The sequence below is a fragment of the Dipodomys ordii genome, unplaced genomic scaffold (genome assembly GCF_000151885.1).
Source record: "Dipodomys ordii isolate 6190 unplaced genomic scaffold, Dord_2.0 Scaffold122, whole genome shotgun sequence".
NCBI classification, from domain to species: Eukaryota; Metazoa; Chordata; class Mammalia; order Rodentia; family Heteromyidae; genus Dipodomys; species Dipodomys ordii.
This window is the reverse complement of record NW_012267338.1, coordinates 187244-204436: the sequence shown is the minus strand read 5'-3', so window position 1 is coordinate 204436 and position 17193 is coordinate 187244. Positions and strand designations below refer to the sequence as shown.

General features: G+C 34.9%; 1 protein-coding gene across 3 annotated transcripts in view; it reads left to right on the top strand.

Moving 5' to 3' along the window:
- Lrba (LPS-responsive vesicle trafficking, beach and anchor containing) overlaps positions 1–17193 on the top strand; it is a 443002-nt gene that overhangs the window by 297169 nt on the left and 128640 nt on the right. For all 3 annotated transcript variants that reach the window (XM_013029761.1, XM_013029760.1, XM_013029762.1), the window contains 4 exons: positions 6239–6356; positions 8221–8323; positions 10970–11085; positions 15701–15813. In XM_013029761.1, the coding sequence (XP_012885215.1) occupies positions 6239–6356; positions 8221–8323; positions 10970–11085; positions 15701–15813 (450 nt within the window). The remainder of the gene's footprint in view (positions 1–6238; positions 6357–8220; positions 8324–10969; positions 11086–15700; positions 15814–17193) is intronic.

Below are 17193 nucleotides of genomic sequence, written 5' to 3'. Positions count from 1 at the left end.
AGATTTTTATTTAAGTTCATTTTGCTGTTTCTCTGCAAATTTGACATATAGCTCTTTATCTTATGGGCTGTTATGGAAAAGAAAATAAACTATTTGTATTACTTGCTATTGTCTCCTAATATCCTCATCTGGTATGTTTTAGATTCTTGCCTTCTGTCAAAACAACAGCCACCACCAAAATGCACTGCAGGTATATTTAAATGTAAAAAATGGAATTAAATATTAGTTAGAAGATAAATAAATACCCTCTTTATTTTTCTCCTTTATTATGACATTTGGCTTTTGAATCACTAAGATATATATAAACTGTTAGCTCAATAAAAGAGTTTTTAATAATATACCATATAAAATGCAAATTATTTTTAAACTGAGGAATATTGAAAATGAAACAGAACCAAGTAAAGAGTCTGAATTATTTACTGGCCCAAGGCTTAAAGGTGCATCAGTCCAGCACAAATATTAAATTATGAAATGGGAATTTCAGTTTGCCATAAATCTGTCTGCCATCACAGCTTAAAATAAAATAGTTTTGCCCATCTAAAGCAACATCAATTCGCCAGTCAGTGCTTCATGTATCAAAGAGTGGTCTGTGAAAATATCAATATCATTGGTTAATATAAATGAAATTAATTTTTAAAGCTGGGCTAAAGGTTGACATCTGAAAAATTGCATTACTTTGCAGAAGAGAAATTTCTGTCTTCTAGTGAAATTCCAGGTCATGAGGGCAAGTAATTTTCACAATCTTCAATGGGAGCCAGTGAAATATGAACTTCATTGTCACCTAGCCCCAAAGCGATAAGATAAAATGAGCTGATACATCATTTGCTGTGGTTTTATCGTCTCCTTTGGTAATTGGAAGAGAAAACATAAGAGTGTGTGCCTCTATACTCTCCTCTGGCCCCTCCTCCCTCTGGCCCCTCCCACCGCCCCACCACACACATCCAAGCTAAAGCCATTTTAGCCCAATCAATACAAAGGTCATACAGCATTTTATTTATATATTTTTAATTTTTCATGCTGACTAAAACTGCCAAGTAGAACATTAGAGTCATGAATATGTTTAATTGAATTTGTCACCCATGAAAATGTTAAGGAGAACACCGTACTACATCATAGCTCTAGTAAGCAGAAGGAAATACGGAGATGTAAAAATAGTACAGCAATTCATATTTAATTTAAAAGATTGTTTAGTATTTGGGACCTTTATTTTGTTATTTTTAAAGTTTAGGGACATTCTAGGTGTTTATAAATATATATTATAGAAAAATTACTACCTTGAGGTTTTTCACTAGAAAAATATACTATTTTCACATTTTAAGAATCTCTATATTTTGCTTTAAGTATTTAACAGTAATGGTTGGTAATGAAGTAAGTCAGTTCCAGAATTCAATATTAGTAGAATAACTTCAGTGATATCCTATGATACCAAGTTGAAAATACTATAACAAAATACAAGAACAACATGAATAATTGTGATGTAACTCCAAATTATTTGATTAAAATTACATTGAACTTATTTGTTCACATTAGAATTATTGCACCTATATTTGATGGTGATTTGATTTGAGTTTTGAATATGAAGGTTCTTTTGTTTTAAAGATATTCCAATGAACTGGTTTCCCATACTAATGTATAAGCTTGTGATAAAATTATGTTCTGAATACAGAATATAGAGAATATGTTCTAAACTTCTCTAGCAGTGGTGTCATAGTGTATTTGATGACATGATTAGTTTATATTTTACATACTAGGTTTAAAAGTTTTTCTGTATAGTAAATGCTTTCAGATAGTTTTAGAAGTTGTTCTCTCTCTCTCTCTCTCTCTCTCTCTCTATATATATATATATAATGTGATTTTATTATTACCAAATTCCTCAGACGCCAATGTGGAATTATCTGAAAGATTAAAATTTCTCAGGAAATTAGGAAGCATTTAAAATAGGATATGTGCTGCTAGTGTTAAATATTTAAAATAGTATTTTTAAAAATACTTTTTTGTTCTATACATACAGACTTGCATGTAAATCTATCTTATTTTTGAGATAAGTTTCTCACATTAAAAATGTCCTCAAAAAAATTTTCTCCTACAAGATTTCAAACTGTTTAAAATTTACTGAGGATAGTTGTTGGAACAAAAGCTCTCATTTAACTTAAGTGATACAAATATTGCTTTAACTATTTTAAATCTACTTTTCAAAAATATTAAATATCTCATAAGAAAGGGTCTCAACTAGTTGAGCAGTTAATGTGAGTTTCTATTGTTGCTTGTTAATGAAAAATGAGAAAAAAACTTTACTTGGATTAATTCATAAAGGGAATAAAAATGTTTTGCTTTAAAGATAAAAGCAAATGCAACATGATAAAAAATTTTATTATTATTTCATGGTAAACTATCAGTTTGATGGGAGGATGAAATGTGTATATTACTTGGAAAAAATAGTATATTTTTTCAGAAGGTATGTTTGATTTTTTATGCAAATCAACTTAATATATGTGTACATATATTTTATATTACATATACATCAAATTCCGATCTCTTTCTTTCATAATACCCTTGTTTTTAACATTTAACCCACAAGCCAGTTTTGTTGAAACATTATTTAAAAAACTGAAAGTTAATTTTTTCACTAATAATCATACTAACAATAATAAAACAAGGTAGTAAACATTTTGAAGAGAGTGATGTAGGCTTAAGCTTTCAAGCTGTTCTAGACTTGGGGTCATAACTGCAGAGCAATGGTAATGATACGGTTTCCATAGCAACTGATTCATTGGAGGGCTAGACCTCTGTCTAGGGTGCTGTCAGTATATGTAGAGTTTCAGTGAACAGAAACTCCCAAAGAAGGGTCTGCTTCTACCTAATCCAGTTTTAATTGAACTCTAGAGACTTTGAAGTGAAGCCTCAGACCAGGCACATACTACTATTCCAATAAGAATCGAACCTCGTGCTTCGCTAGCCCTCAGCTGCTTCTCAGTACTGACACTTTTTCCTAATCAGTCCTTTAAAGAAATGTTATTATTAGTTTCAGGTAGTAGTTCTTTAGTTAAGAATACCTTCATTTCTATTTTAAGCCTCAACAATCTGGCTTTCCACAGTCATTAATCTTTTCCTTCGTTAATCTTTTCTTTACAAAAATTATACTAGTATTGTTTGTGCAGATTTTAATGTTTGATTTCATTGTAAATTATAAATAATCTTCTGTCTTTAGTTTCTGTCTGAGTTTGAAAATGTTACCAGACCTCTTTCAATAAGATATTGTTTACATCAGGACTGGAAACATGAAAAACAATGCTAATTGTAAATATGTATACTAGTAGGATAAGAACTTATACATATCTGAGCACTGGAGGCTCACATCCCTAGCAACTCAGGAGGCTGGGATCTGAGGATTGCAGTTTGGAGCCAGCTCCCGGCAAAAGGCTGGAATTGGCAGCCGGAGTCAGGTGGTAAGAGACCCAACCATGAGGGAAAAAGCCAAGAGAGAGTTTGAGGCCTGAGATCAAGCCCCCCAGTATATACATCAAACAAAAAGCAGCAACTTATATGTAGGACTAGAGGTGTGGCTGAGAGTGAAGCAGGATGACATCTACATAGCAAACTTGAAGCCCTGAGTTCAAACCCCAGCACCACAAAAAGCAAAAAACCAATACATGGATGTTAGACCTCAAAACAAGGACAACGGCTGGCTCTAACAAAAGAGGAAAATGGTATCAGGAAGGGCTTACATGTACATGTGTGTGGAAAGTTCAACACCATCTTAAGACGTGCAGTTATAAGGCAAAATGTGAAGAATTTTATGTTTGAATAGTGAGTATACAGATCTTTTGTTACATTTATTTATTTATTTATTGTCAGTTGTGTATTTAGCTCCCTTAGCTCTTTTGCTCAAGGCTAGTGTTTTACAAGAAGACTAGGGCTCTGCCACTTTGAGCCACAGCACCACTTCCTGTTTTCTTGTGGTTAATTGGAGACAACTGTCTCATGGACTTTCCTGCCCTGTCTGGCTTTGAACCATGATTATCAGATCTAAGCCTCCTGAGTAGCTAGGATTACAAGCATGAATTACCAGTGTATGGCTCTTTTGTTACTTCTGTATTTTTAAGTATTTTTTACCCTGGGTAAAATGAAACTCATTTAAAAAGAATAGAGCACTTATATTTCAGGTGGATCTTTAAATGCTGTTCAAAGGAATAGAGTGTAATTAATGTTTGATTAATCAGAAACCACCTCAGTGTATTAAAAGTCTTCTAACAGTGTTCCACCCTATTTATTTCTAATGATAGAGTATCCTAGAATATATTCTTCATTTGGATCACTGTGACTGTGCAAACATTGACATCACCACCATTACAAGCAACAGCTGTACTGCTCTACCTAAGAAAGGTAGACTCATTGATAGACCAGTCTACCATTGGTAGCTAGGGTTGTTGTTGTTTGTTGAGGTTTGAAATCAGGGCCTTGCCACTTGAATCATACTCCAGCACTTCTTGCTTTTTTTAAAAGTGCATCTCACATTTCTGCCTAGGTTAGCTGGACTGTTTCTTTACGCTTGTTACAGAGCTGGAATGACAATCCCCTGCCACCACTCCCCGCATTTTATTGGTTGTAATAGGGTCTCACAAACTTCTTTGTCCAAGCTGGCTGCAAATCATCTCAGCCTTCCAAGTGAATAGTCTTACAGGCATGAGCCACATATGCTTGAAGACGCTGGAAATAGTGTGTGCACTCTTTTACTCTCGTTGAACTTACATTCCAGTATTTTCGTTCAGGAAAAGACCAGAGACAAGCAGACAAGTACTATCATTTCAGATACTTTGAAGAAATTTTGAAGTGTTTTAGAACTAGATGACTTTTTACGAGAGCCAGTAGGGTTTAATTCTCAGATAGGGTAAATGGGCAGAAATCTAAAAGAGTGAGTCAGCGATGAGATTTAGAAGAATGCTTCAGGCATAGGCAAACAAGAGGATAAAGAAAATATCTGGAGAGTAAAACCAGAATTTTTATCTTCTTTCTTCCTGCTGAATTCTCTTGATCTTGCTTACATTGGTATTTGTTATATGTCTGAGTAGAAGGATTTTTCTATTATCAGTTTCAAAACTGAGAACATGATTAGCTGTTTGAAGTTTTACTTTAAAAATCATTATATCTCAGATTTATACCCACTTTTTAACTCCTCTGTATCTGAATAGAATAATTTTTGTAGAAAAATTGAAATACATACTGAATTTAAAAGTTTTCTGATATTGTTCAAATAAACAGCACTTTGCATTGGATAATATAGATTTGCTTGCAATTGGGATTTGAAAAAAACAGAAGCAAGAAAAGGACAGGTTGTGGAGGGTAAAGAATTTGCCCTCTTTTGTTTCTCTTTTTGCACATCTTGATCCCTACACTGCCATCAGTGCTGTTTTTCTTGTATTTCTAATATAGTTACTACTTCTGAGAGACATCTCAATGTTTAACCTTGCTTTCACAGATTTTTAACAGACCCTGATAGGAAATATATCTCCTTTTCTCTATAGAGATCTGCTCAGCCTAATTTAACACTTTCATAATTAAGCTTTTAGAATGATCTTTTTGAAAAATGCAACTAAATGGCACTTAGGGCTAAAGATGGGATTACTTTGAGCATTTTAAGCAACTGTGTCTGTCACATGTGATGACAAGAACTGTAACAAGTTACTCTGACAATCGCCTACTCCATAGAGAGATTATGCTGAGCTCATTTGCAGGTTTATGTGCAGCTTTAGCTGACAAAATGATACTTAACCTCTTACACAGTTAGTCTTTGCCTTCTGAATGATTGCCTTAATAGTGACCAACACAGTGATTTTTTTTTAAGTCATGAACTTTACTGGGCAAATTGTATTCATATTATATGGAATTGTTTTATGTATGTGATTCACAAGCGTGTAGGAAATTCTCCTTAATTCTCATTAAGATATTATCTGAAACTTTATTTTTCATAACATGATTTCAAAATCAATCAATAAACGTAATATGTAATTCCCAAGAAGTGATAAAATTATATCATTGTTTTTTAAAAGCTTAGGCATATATATTTTACTTTGCTTTTTCTTTTAGGCCTTTTCATAAATTATAGTCCATTTTCTTAGTCTCTTTTAAACGGTTTCAATAACTATTAATTTTTTCTCACAGAATCTTTTTATTTTAATTGAGAGAAAAACCTAACACCAATTATTGTCTTTGAGTGGAACTCTTTTTTTCCCCTTACTAGATCCTGGCATACACAGAAGGGCTGCATGGAAAATGGTTGTTTTCAGAGATACGATCCATCTTTTCTCGACGTTATCTTTTGCAAAATACAGCTCTGGAAATCTTTATGGCAAACAGAGGTAATATGTTGCAGAAGCACATTGTCACACAGTTAACTTCTGTCTCTTTAAGATGTCACTTTTGAACCTACCATATTGTTTCCATTTAGATTGGATTTTGTAGTCTACTCTCTGCCCTACTTACCTCATTTTTTATGTTGCATGGATCTTCCCAGGTCCTCTCACCCCCATTTGAAGAATCCGTTGTGGTTCTTTTTGTTTTCTGGCCATATCACAGATTGTAAATACGGGGGACAAATAATCACTTAACTGTCTAATTAGTTATGGAGTGCTGATGTCCCCAGTGTTGCTTTGTTCTTTAAACTCCTGATAGCTGACTGCATTTGGGTAGAGATCATCAAGTGACTCATGTTTATTTTATGTTTTGTCCAATCTATTCCTATTTAAAATAGAATCTCAGAAAATGGTACTGATGTGGTTGCTTTGTATTACATCATTCTTGAAAGTTACACTAAAATTCTATTTTTGGATTTAGAATGGAACTTGGTGAAGCCCATTAAGACAAGAAAGGGAGATAACTTGAATTTGGAGGGAAAGTACTAGGTTGTAGTAGTGGAGATGAATAAGGAGAAAAAAAATCACCCGAGTAAATTTTGTGTGTATGTTGCCGCATTATTTCTTATTTGATTTTTCTATAATCTTTATGTTATACTTAAAAACTATACATAATACATATGCCATACAAATAATTGTTTCTTTTTAAGTTCTCCCCCCACCCCCCCCACACGTACACACACACACAAGCACATACATACACACACACACTTCTAATGTAAACATTATTCCTCTAGAAAAAATATTTTGTAGATGATTAGTGAATGTTTACTAAAAATATATTGGTATTGTTAGTGTTGAAGAGATATGATTACATAGGTAATTTTTGTTTTAACTAATTTGTTTTTACACTTTAAAGCCTACCATGATTCTATTTTTTTTTGGGGGGGGGGACCGGTCATGGGCCCGAACTCTGGGCCTGGGCTCTGTCCCTCAGCTCTTCAGCTTAAGGCTAGCGCTCTACCACTTGAGCCACAGCGCCACTTCTGGCTTTTTTCTTTTTGCTTATGTGGTGCTGAGGAATTGAACCCAGGGCCTCAGGCATGCGAGGCAAGCACTCTACCACTGAGCCACCTTCCCAGCCCCCCTACCGTGATTCTAATACTGATGTTGACATATATATAAAATTTCCAGATGGACCAAATTGATACCTTCTAAATTTTCTCTTAAATTTCATGACTTTAGTAGTTTTAAAGAGGAATAAAGATGTATATATATCATTGTGGTTAATATTTATATATTGAATATGATTTATGTTGATGGGTGCCTTTTGATTTTCCCACACATGTGTAATTATTGAAGTGGGAATGACTAAAAAGTACTTAAATCTCTCCACTAACCACAGAAGAAAAATTTTCTTTCAGGGCCTCAGTTTATGTAAATTATATGAACATGATCTATAAATACATAAGTGTTACAGAAAATTGTTTTTAAGTTCTTTATCACGGGAAAAATAGAGCTGAAATTTCTATTTCTTGCTATTGGTGCTAGATGGGTAACCTTATAAACCTGATTTTTAAAAACAGTTCTGTCTAGAAATTTAGAGAAACATATTTGATGACAATTCATTTTTGTTACTTTTCAGAGGACAGCAGTTTTCAGAACTTCTGACACTATTTACAGATGAAACTGTCTATGCTAAAAGAGTGCACAGTGAAACAAATAACACGTCTAGAGGACTAATACTATAACTCAATATACGGGTCAATGAAAGTTAAAGTAGGGAGATTTTTTCTATTGAATTAGGAAACCAGTTTTCCAGAAAAGAAGTCATGTTGTATTCTAATTTTTACAAAATTACTTTTCCTAGTTGCCATAATGTTCAACTTCCCAGACCCTGCAACAGTAAAGAAAGTGGTGAACTGTCTCCCCCGTGTTGGTGTTGGAACCAGTTTTGGATTACCTCAAACCAGGTACTATTTTACATGAGACAAATACAGAAAATACTCTGTATTAATATTCTCACTAATATGTATTAATATTTTTTATTTGTAATGCGTGGCCTCCTGTCTTCAATTTCAATTTGAAGAAATACAACCACCTATATGTGCAAATATTCCAACATGAGGCAAAGTTTTTAGTATTCTAAACAAAAAATAAATTGGAAGGCAGGTAACAGTGGAAACTAGTGATTTACTTTGAGAGTCTCATAAGAAGACATTTAGACATTTAATTCAGGTGGTATATGACCTTGATGATATAATTGAAGAGAGGCATCCTTGTTTAGAAATCTGTAGAAAATACATTTTACGGGACTTTGAGAGTAGAATTGGAAGGTGATAAGGAGCTTCTTTCTCAGTTTGTCTTCCCAGGTCTCAGCCTGGGTAAGAACAGTGATAGTCATGCATTCTTCCATCCTCATGATTGGGGTTGTAGGGAAGAGGTAGATGAGCAGAGGATCAGATTAGTTTTAGGTATGTTCAAATTGAGCTCACTGAGAGATGTCCAGCTAGAAATACTAGCTGGGAAGTTTACAAGGAGATATCTGAGACTTCAAAGCAATAAAAAAGAAAAACAGTGCCCTTTTCACGAAATCAGAAAGCTACTTGGAGAGAGATTATGGAATGGCTATGTGCTGAGGAACCTCAGCACTGATTTCAAAACTTACTGTAAAATGAGTGTAATTAAGACAATATGGTATTTTTACAAAGGCCAGGGCAAGAAAACAGAACCTTTTCTCCAGCCTCACCTCTTCAAACCAAGCACCAAAACTAAGAGTGGCTCAAATAATAGGAAAACCAGGAAAATGTGAATCCAAGGGATGATATGTTTTTTGTTGTTATTGTTGTTTTTTGGGTCCGGTCATGGGGCCTGAACTCTGGACCTGGGCACTGTCCCTCAGCTCTTCAGCTCAAGGCTAGCGCTCTACCACTTGAGTCACAGTGCTACTTCCGGCTTTTTTCTTTTTGCTTATGTGGTACTGAAGAATCGAACCCAGGGCCTCAGGCATGCAAGGCAAGCACTCTACCACTGAGCCACCTTCCCAGCCCGGGATGATATGTTTTAAAGGTGCTAAGCGCTGTTGAGAAATTAGTAAAACAGCCTGGAAAAAAGAGTGTCCATTGCCTTTAGCAGCTGTAGATTTTGACTGAAATAGGGTTGAATATCCTTAATTTGCCTGCAATGTCAACAGGCTGTACTTGGCAAACAGTCCCCTGGATTCTATTGGAGTTTAGAATCTGCTACTCTATCCAATTCAGGTATGATAACCTTGCAGTTCATGCTCTTAAGACTGTTGGGTGTGAGCTGGTAGAGACATTTGTGTTGATCCTGACACACTACCAGTGGCACACGGAAGCACAAGAGCATGAAACTTGCCATCAATTTTCTATCTGGAATGTTCTGACACTTCATAGATACAGTTTTCTAATTTGGGGAGGAGAAGGGAAAAATCAAAATGCTTAAATAGGGATACAGGTTGACCCATTGTAACAATGAGACGTACAAGACACTATATTGAAAAGGAACTTTACAACTTGGGGTAGGGGGAGGGAAGAGTGGGGAAGTGGAAGAGGAAAGGCATGGTAGGGGAAAAAGGAGGTAACAGTGCTCAATAGGAAATGTACTCATTACCTTACTCATGTAACTGTAACCCCTCTGTACACTATTTTTACAATAAAATCATTAAAAAAAAAAAAGAAAAAGGCTTTGCCAAAAATCCAAGAAAGAATGAACTACTGATACTTGAGATCATTATTGTTGATCTTCAGACACATTCTGATTATTGGATGAAGCCTGACACAAATACTACTAATGAAATTTACCTGAAATGTCCAGAAAAGGCAGGCTTACAGACATAAGTGGGCTGATGGATATTTTGAATGGGAATGGAGATTAACTATAAATAGGCATAAGGTAAACTTTTGTGGTGATGAGAATAATTTATCAAGGTGGTAATTATATTACTATAGAAATACTACCTTCAAAAATGGTTTTGTCACTTATTGTGGATACATTTTATAGATTTGGACCATACCCAATAAATGTTTTAAGGAAGTACTTATCTTGTCCTTCTGCAGCAGCACACATCTTATGATTCTAGACTTTTGAATGCAATGAACATTCCTGCCATCTATTTCCCAGTCCTAGCACTGGTCAGTTGTCTTCTTCAGTATTGATATTTCAATAACTAGGTCTTCTAAAAAGCTATGAGGAAAATTCTCCTTTTCCTTCTTATAGAGGATATGCAAACATAACATTTAAATTTATAATGTACAATATTTTTCTTAACATTCATAAAAATATGATCATGATTCTATGTCTCTTTCATGATGATTTATTAATTGTACCATTTTATCAACCTCTGAGCAATGTAGATATTATAATGACATTTTAATTGTATCTTATCTGAATGATAGAACATGCATAATAGACCTATAGCTTGTCCAAATCATTTGTTAACTGTTAATTGTAGATTAAGATGCAGCCAGCATTTATTAGGCTTACAGGAATAGAGCTTTTCAGGATTACATTAAGTATAGATAACTCATGATTTGTTAGAATAACATAATTAATCTCAAGTTTAAGTTGATTTTACCTTGAGTTCTGTTTTCTTACAGGCGCATTTCATTAGCTAGTCCACGTCAGCTTTTTAAAGCATCTAATATGACCCAGCGGTGGCAGCACAGAGAGGTTTCAAATTTTGAATACTTGATGTTTCTCAACACCATTGCAGGTAATCTCCGTTCACATAGTGTCCTATGCAAAATAATAAATTATACTTATTGTAGGATTGGATTGTTTGGGGTACTAGCATGAGTACCTTATTTTATTTCTATTAGAATACCTAATAAAAGTAGGTTGAACCTAGACACTGGTGGCTTACACCTGAGTCCTAGCTACTTAGGGAGGATAAAATCGGGGAATCATAGTTCAAAGCCAACCTGGGCATGAATGTCTGTGAGACTCTGAAAGCTGAAAGCAGAGCTGTGATGCAAGTGGTAGAGCACTAGCCTTGAGGGGAAGCTAAGGAAATCACCCAGGCCCTGAGTTCAAACCCTAAGAATGCCACCAAAAAAATGAAAACAATAAATTGACAAAATTATTTCTACAAGAACATGTAAACAGCTGTTTGAAAGACATAAAATAATGAAGCATAAAATTTTTCTCCAAAACAGAGAAAATAAAAATTTATAATTATTTATTATAGTAAGAATGGACCCATTACAGAATGGATGGAAGAAGAACAATATAGAAATTTAAAGCCCTTAAATAACCTATGATGAATCAATGAAGTAGTACCTAGAAAAATTAAACCTGTGGGTACAATATTAAGTTAAAGTGCATGTATATTGTGACCTATGTAGGAAAATTTAATAAAAAAATGCCCTTTACAAGGTCTATAATCATACAGTATCATAGGAAATCCCCATTGAAATGGTTTCTCTGAAAAAGAATGAAGACTAGAAATATGTCTCCTTTTGTGTCAACTACATAAATGGGGAATGACCTTGTAAGGCATTTAAGATTTATTTCAACAATCTGACATAATTTGTATTTGAGGCACAAAAGACATTCAAAGAGTATTAGCATATTGCTTTCTCACAGTGAAGTTATTTTGCATACAAATATGAGTACAATTTAACTATCCCTCACCTGAAATTTTGGAACTAGAAGTGTTTCAGATTTCTCCCAGAGTTTTTCAGATTCTGGAATGTATGCATAGAGTTTACCAATTACACATTTGTAGTCCAAAAGTTTTAAAAATACAAATATTGTGAGATCTTAAACATTGAAATGTTCATTTTTCATTAGGGATGTTCATTCTTCATTACATGATTATATAACAAAGGGATATAGAGTCAGTGACAAAAGAACAAAGTGGTAAAAGGATTAAAAGGGTAAGAAGAGGAAATCACATCACCCATTTGACAGGCATAAGGAGAAAATAAAGACTTTAATAAAGGGAAGAAGGATATTACTTTGGTAGACAGTGTAGTTGGGAGAGTAGAAGTCATTCTGTGTGGAACTGAAAGTGTATAGAGATAGGAAAATATAGAATATGCCTGAATGTCCAGATATGGTGGTTACACCTAAAATCCCAGACATAGTTAATCCAAAGCTTTATGTAAACAAACTAAAGCATAATGGCCAAAGGTGTAGCTCGGTGAAGTACTTGAAGCTTCCACTCTGAGTAATTATACCCAGTATACCCAGCAACACACATACACCACACACACACACCACACACACACACACACACACACACACACAGATGTACCAAATAAAAGTATCCTATACTTATCAAATTATAGCCTATATACTTATGTTTTTATGTGTGTAATGCACAAAGTATATATAAAGATAGAGAAAATGCCTGTTAGCGTGAAGACATGGTAGAAGATTTTCTGTCAATTTAAGAAATTGACACTTCACTGGGAAGATATGAGTACATAAGTGATAAGTGTATAACTTAGAGGCTGTATGAAAGATAAATTGGGGGTAGAGAGAAGCTAAGTACATCACTGGAGATATTACTGTTAGCCAAAAGAAAGGAGTGCTAGAGAAGTGAAGAAGAGAGAATATTATGAAGAAATGAAATGGAAGGGGCTCATCTTGTACTGTCAAATTACCAGTGAAGGGAGAGTCTCAAGGAAAGGGATGAAGACAGTGTGGACAAGTATGCCCATAAATAGGATTGTATAATTAAATACCATAAGGATTTTTAATTTGGGGTGTGAGACCAAAAGCATATTTCAAGTTTAATGGACATATTTTGGATGTAGTAAGTTAGTTAACCAAAATAAACTGAATTAATAATAATGATTATAGAGCAACATTTATGAAATGACATGATCCTACCTCTCAAAATAGTTTTTATTGACCTACAATGTGTTTTTTTTTTCTTTTTTGGTTGGTCATGGGGCTTTAACTCTGGGCCTGGTCACTGTCCCTGAGCTCTTCAGTTCAAGGCAAGTGCTCTACCACTTGAGCCATAGAGCCACTTCCAGTTTTCTGGTGGTTAATTAGAGATAAGAGTCTCATGGATTTTCTTGCCCGGATGGCTTTGAACCTCGATCCTCAGATCTCAGCCTCTTGAGTAGTTAGGATTACAGGTGTGTGTGAGTCATTGGCACCTGGCTGTTTTTTGTTTTGTTGTTGTTGTTGTTGTTGTACTGGATTTGAACTCAAGGTCTTCCACATGCTTGGCTGATACTCTACCACTTGAATTGTACCCCTACCACTTCTATAATATCATTTAAGCGTGTCCCCTGTATGTTCTTTGCTACAAGTAGAGCTAGTAACTTGTTTTGGATGGTTCATATTCTACAGTGCAGGGTTCAGTGTATTATTTAAGATTTATTCTGTCTGTGCCATGTATAATTTCTTAGGCTCACATGACATATTAGACAGTAGGCGTTCAGTCACTACATAGTGAGTTTTAAATTCATTGAAAGTCTTACATGCTGAGCAGGTGCATATTTTTTCTTAAGGTTAGCAACTTTTTGAAAAATGCTATTCCACATTTAAGCAAATGGGACAAGAAAAGGAGTTTACTGCTTGTTAATTTAAATCAGATCAAGAAGGGAGTAGGAGTGAAAACAAAACTGATTTCTTTTTGTCACTTCTCTTGGTCATTTTGATGAAAATTTTAAATTATTATTGGCAGGAATATGTAATGATATAATAGCCTCTGACTTTAAATTTTGCCATACAACTTCTATTTTAAAGATGAATCTCCAGACATTTAAAGGGCTTGGAGACCAGAGTCTGTGTATAGAACTGCTTTAATATTTAGCTCAGGCTTGAGAAATAAAAAGGAATGGAAATGATAGAAGATACAACATAAAAGGCTGCAAAGCTGGGCAATGGTGGTTCATGAACGCCTGTAATCCTAGCTACTGAGGAGGCTGAGATCTGAGGATCACGGTTCAAAGCCAGCCCGGGCAGAAAAGTCCATGTGACTCTTATCTCCAATTAACCACCAGAAAACCAGAAGTGGTGCTGTGGCTCAAGCAGTAGAGCGCTCGCCTTGAGCTGAAAAGAGCGCAGGGATAGCGCCCAAGCCCAGAGTTCAAGCCCCATAACTGACCAAAAACAAACAAACAAACAAACAAAGCATGCAAACAATATTGATATCCCTGTCTCCTTTGTATTTCAGTGATACAAGTCCATTCACATTGAAGTTTGCTAAATAGTGGAATTAGGATTCTACTGCCTGCAATTGGTTTTTGATGCTGGAAGCAGTGATTTTACCAGCTGCCTTCCTGCAATGGTGATACACAGAAAACTGTTGCACATGTATAGAAGGACTCCTTTGCACTTGTGGGGTTTCTTTGTTTTTGTTGTTGCTTTTGTTTTTTCTGGTACTCAGGTTTTTTTTTGTTTTGTTATTTTTTTATGCATACTCAGAGCCTCCCACTTGTTCAACTTGCTAGCTTACTAGTCATCTTCTACTTGAGCCCCACTTTTAGCCTGATTTGTTCTGATTACTTTGGAGATGTAGTCTTGCATGATTTTCTGCCTAGACTGACTTTTAAGTATATTCTCCTGGATGGCTAGGATTACCAGTATGATCCACTCAGTGCTGGCATTTGTGTTTTCAGTAAAATTTGTCCCTGGATGTCATTAGCATAGATCTGAAGAACCTGTAGCAGGACTTGAGGTTGTAGGGAGCAAGACTAACAGTGCTGTGTGTCGTTTTCCAGAAGATCATAGCATTTGAAAGCTGCTACAGAAACCTGAGAGTTTATTAAGACAATTCTCACTTTACATATGACTAGGGAATTTCCATAGGAGTCAGTTCACTTGAACTTGGTTCATTGGTTGATTGGTTGGGTGTTAATTAGTGTCAGTAAAAAGGTTGTGGTTTTGAAATTTCCTATCAGACTTTTAATTGTTTTGTTTAGAGCCTTAATTACATGTATTTCAGAGCTGGTGGTGATAGAATGGGTGCTTTGCATTCATGAGGTCTTTGATTCAGTCTCTAGCCCTCCTTACCCTCCTCCCTCCATTTCTCAAAGAATATTTTACTTGCAGCATACTGTCAGATAATAAAGAATAATCAAGTGTAGTTTGACCGTTACACTTTTGAATTTGAATGTGGTCTGACTATTGCTAATCTCAAACTTCAGTGCTTCAACTTTTTTGCCAGTAATGCCATGATGATACTAACTCAACAGGGTTATTGTAAAGAACAAATGAGATCATTATGCATAGCACCAAAAACAGTCCCTGGCCTCCAAAAGTGTTACTTTTTTGTTGTTGTTGTCATTTTAGTACATTGTAATTACTGAATTTGTCTTTTTACTTTTTACCTTAAATTAAAAATGTCCTTTTCCTTTCACCAGGACGGAGTTATAATGACTTAAATCAGTACCCTGTGTTTCCCTGGGTCATCACTAACTACGAATCAGAAGAACTAGATCTTACCTTGCCAAGCAATTTCAGAGATCTGTCCAAGGTATTTACACAATCACCTGAAATATCACTGTCTTGCATATAAAAATAAATTTGATTACTTTTATTTTCAGATACTCTTAAATCCTTTAAATAAAAATATTAAAATTTTTAAAAATCCTAAAAATTTCATATTTTATGAATTCCTCAGTGTAAATTTTGCTTCACAAAAATGATTGATATGTTAGTAAGGGCTCTTTTGGGAATTCTATAACAATCACCTCCTATCTTATAAAGGCATTCTTCAATATGGATTTTGGTGTAAGTTTTTGATTTAGTACAATTTTTTTTGTAGGCAAGCATGGTGGCACATACTTATAATCCTAATATTTGCGAGGCTGAATCGGGATCTGAAATTCAGGGCTAAGTTGAACCTTTCCTCAAAAAAGAAAAAAATCCAGAAAAGCAAAAAACAACAAGTACTTTTTGCCTTCAGCTGATTTCTTTGGAAGTTTGGATGCAGTAGATAGGAGCTACACTGAAGGCAGGACCCATCGTTCTGGGTGAAGCATGCACTTACGGTTCTTTATTTCCTCTTTTTGACCCTGCACCCAAAGGAGGCTCTCAGTAACCCTGAAAACCCTGCTCACCCTGTTTATTGCACACCGCCTTTATTTTCTGGCCTTTACCTTTGTTCCCTGTGCCACCGAAAATCTTATGATCAGAGTTGAATGCTGTAGATGGCATGATTTCCTTATGAGTATTCACTGAACTACCAGAAGAAAATGCTGTAGATTATTTTAGATGATAAAAAATGCTACAACTAAACAAAATGCTTCTTACTTCGTTTGTTGGATGCATAAAGTATTATTTTACTACTTTGTCACCCCTCTTCTATGTATGATAAATAATATTGTTGTGTTGTCCAAGTAAATGATCAATAGTAATGTTGATTTTTTTTAAATTAAATTCAAAGTGTAAGGAGAGCAACAAAATGAAGAATGGCTTTCACTAGTTTCTGCACACTGCTGACCATGTCCACTAAACAAAGACATGAAATACACTTTGTGGGATTTCATGCATTTAATTATAATAGTATCCATTTTTTACATTTTGAGTGATTTTTATGAAATATGTATACTTGTTGCTGAGAAAGGAAATATTTTTTCAGAGTGCCTTTACAAGAACCCAAGTCATGTAGTTCAGTAGTAAGGAACAGTGTCATCAGAAGATGTGGGGAGTTCTACTACTCCGCCACCTGTCTTATAAAGAACATTTCATTTCCATGAAGTAGCAGTAAGGTGAACACTACGAAAGTCATTCAGTTCTTGAAATAACTGGTACTGTTGTCACTAAATATTAATGGAATAAGTGGGTTTGGAATTAAGTATAGTAAGTGAAATAATTAAGCACATCAGATATTTCAAAATTATACATTGTACCT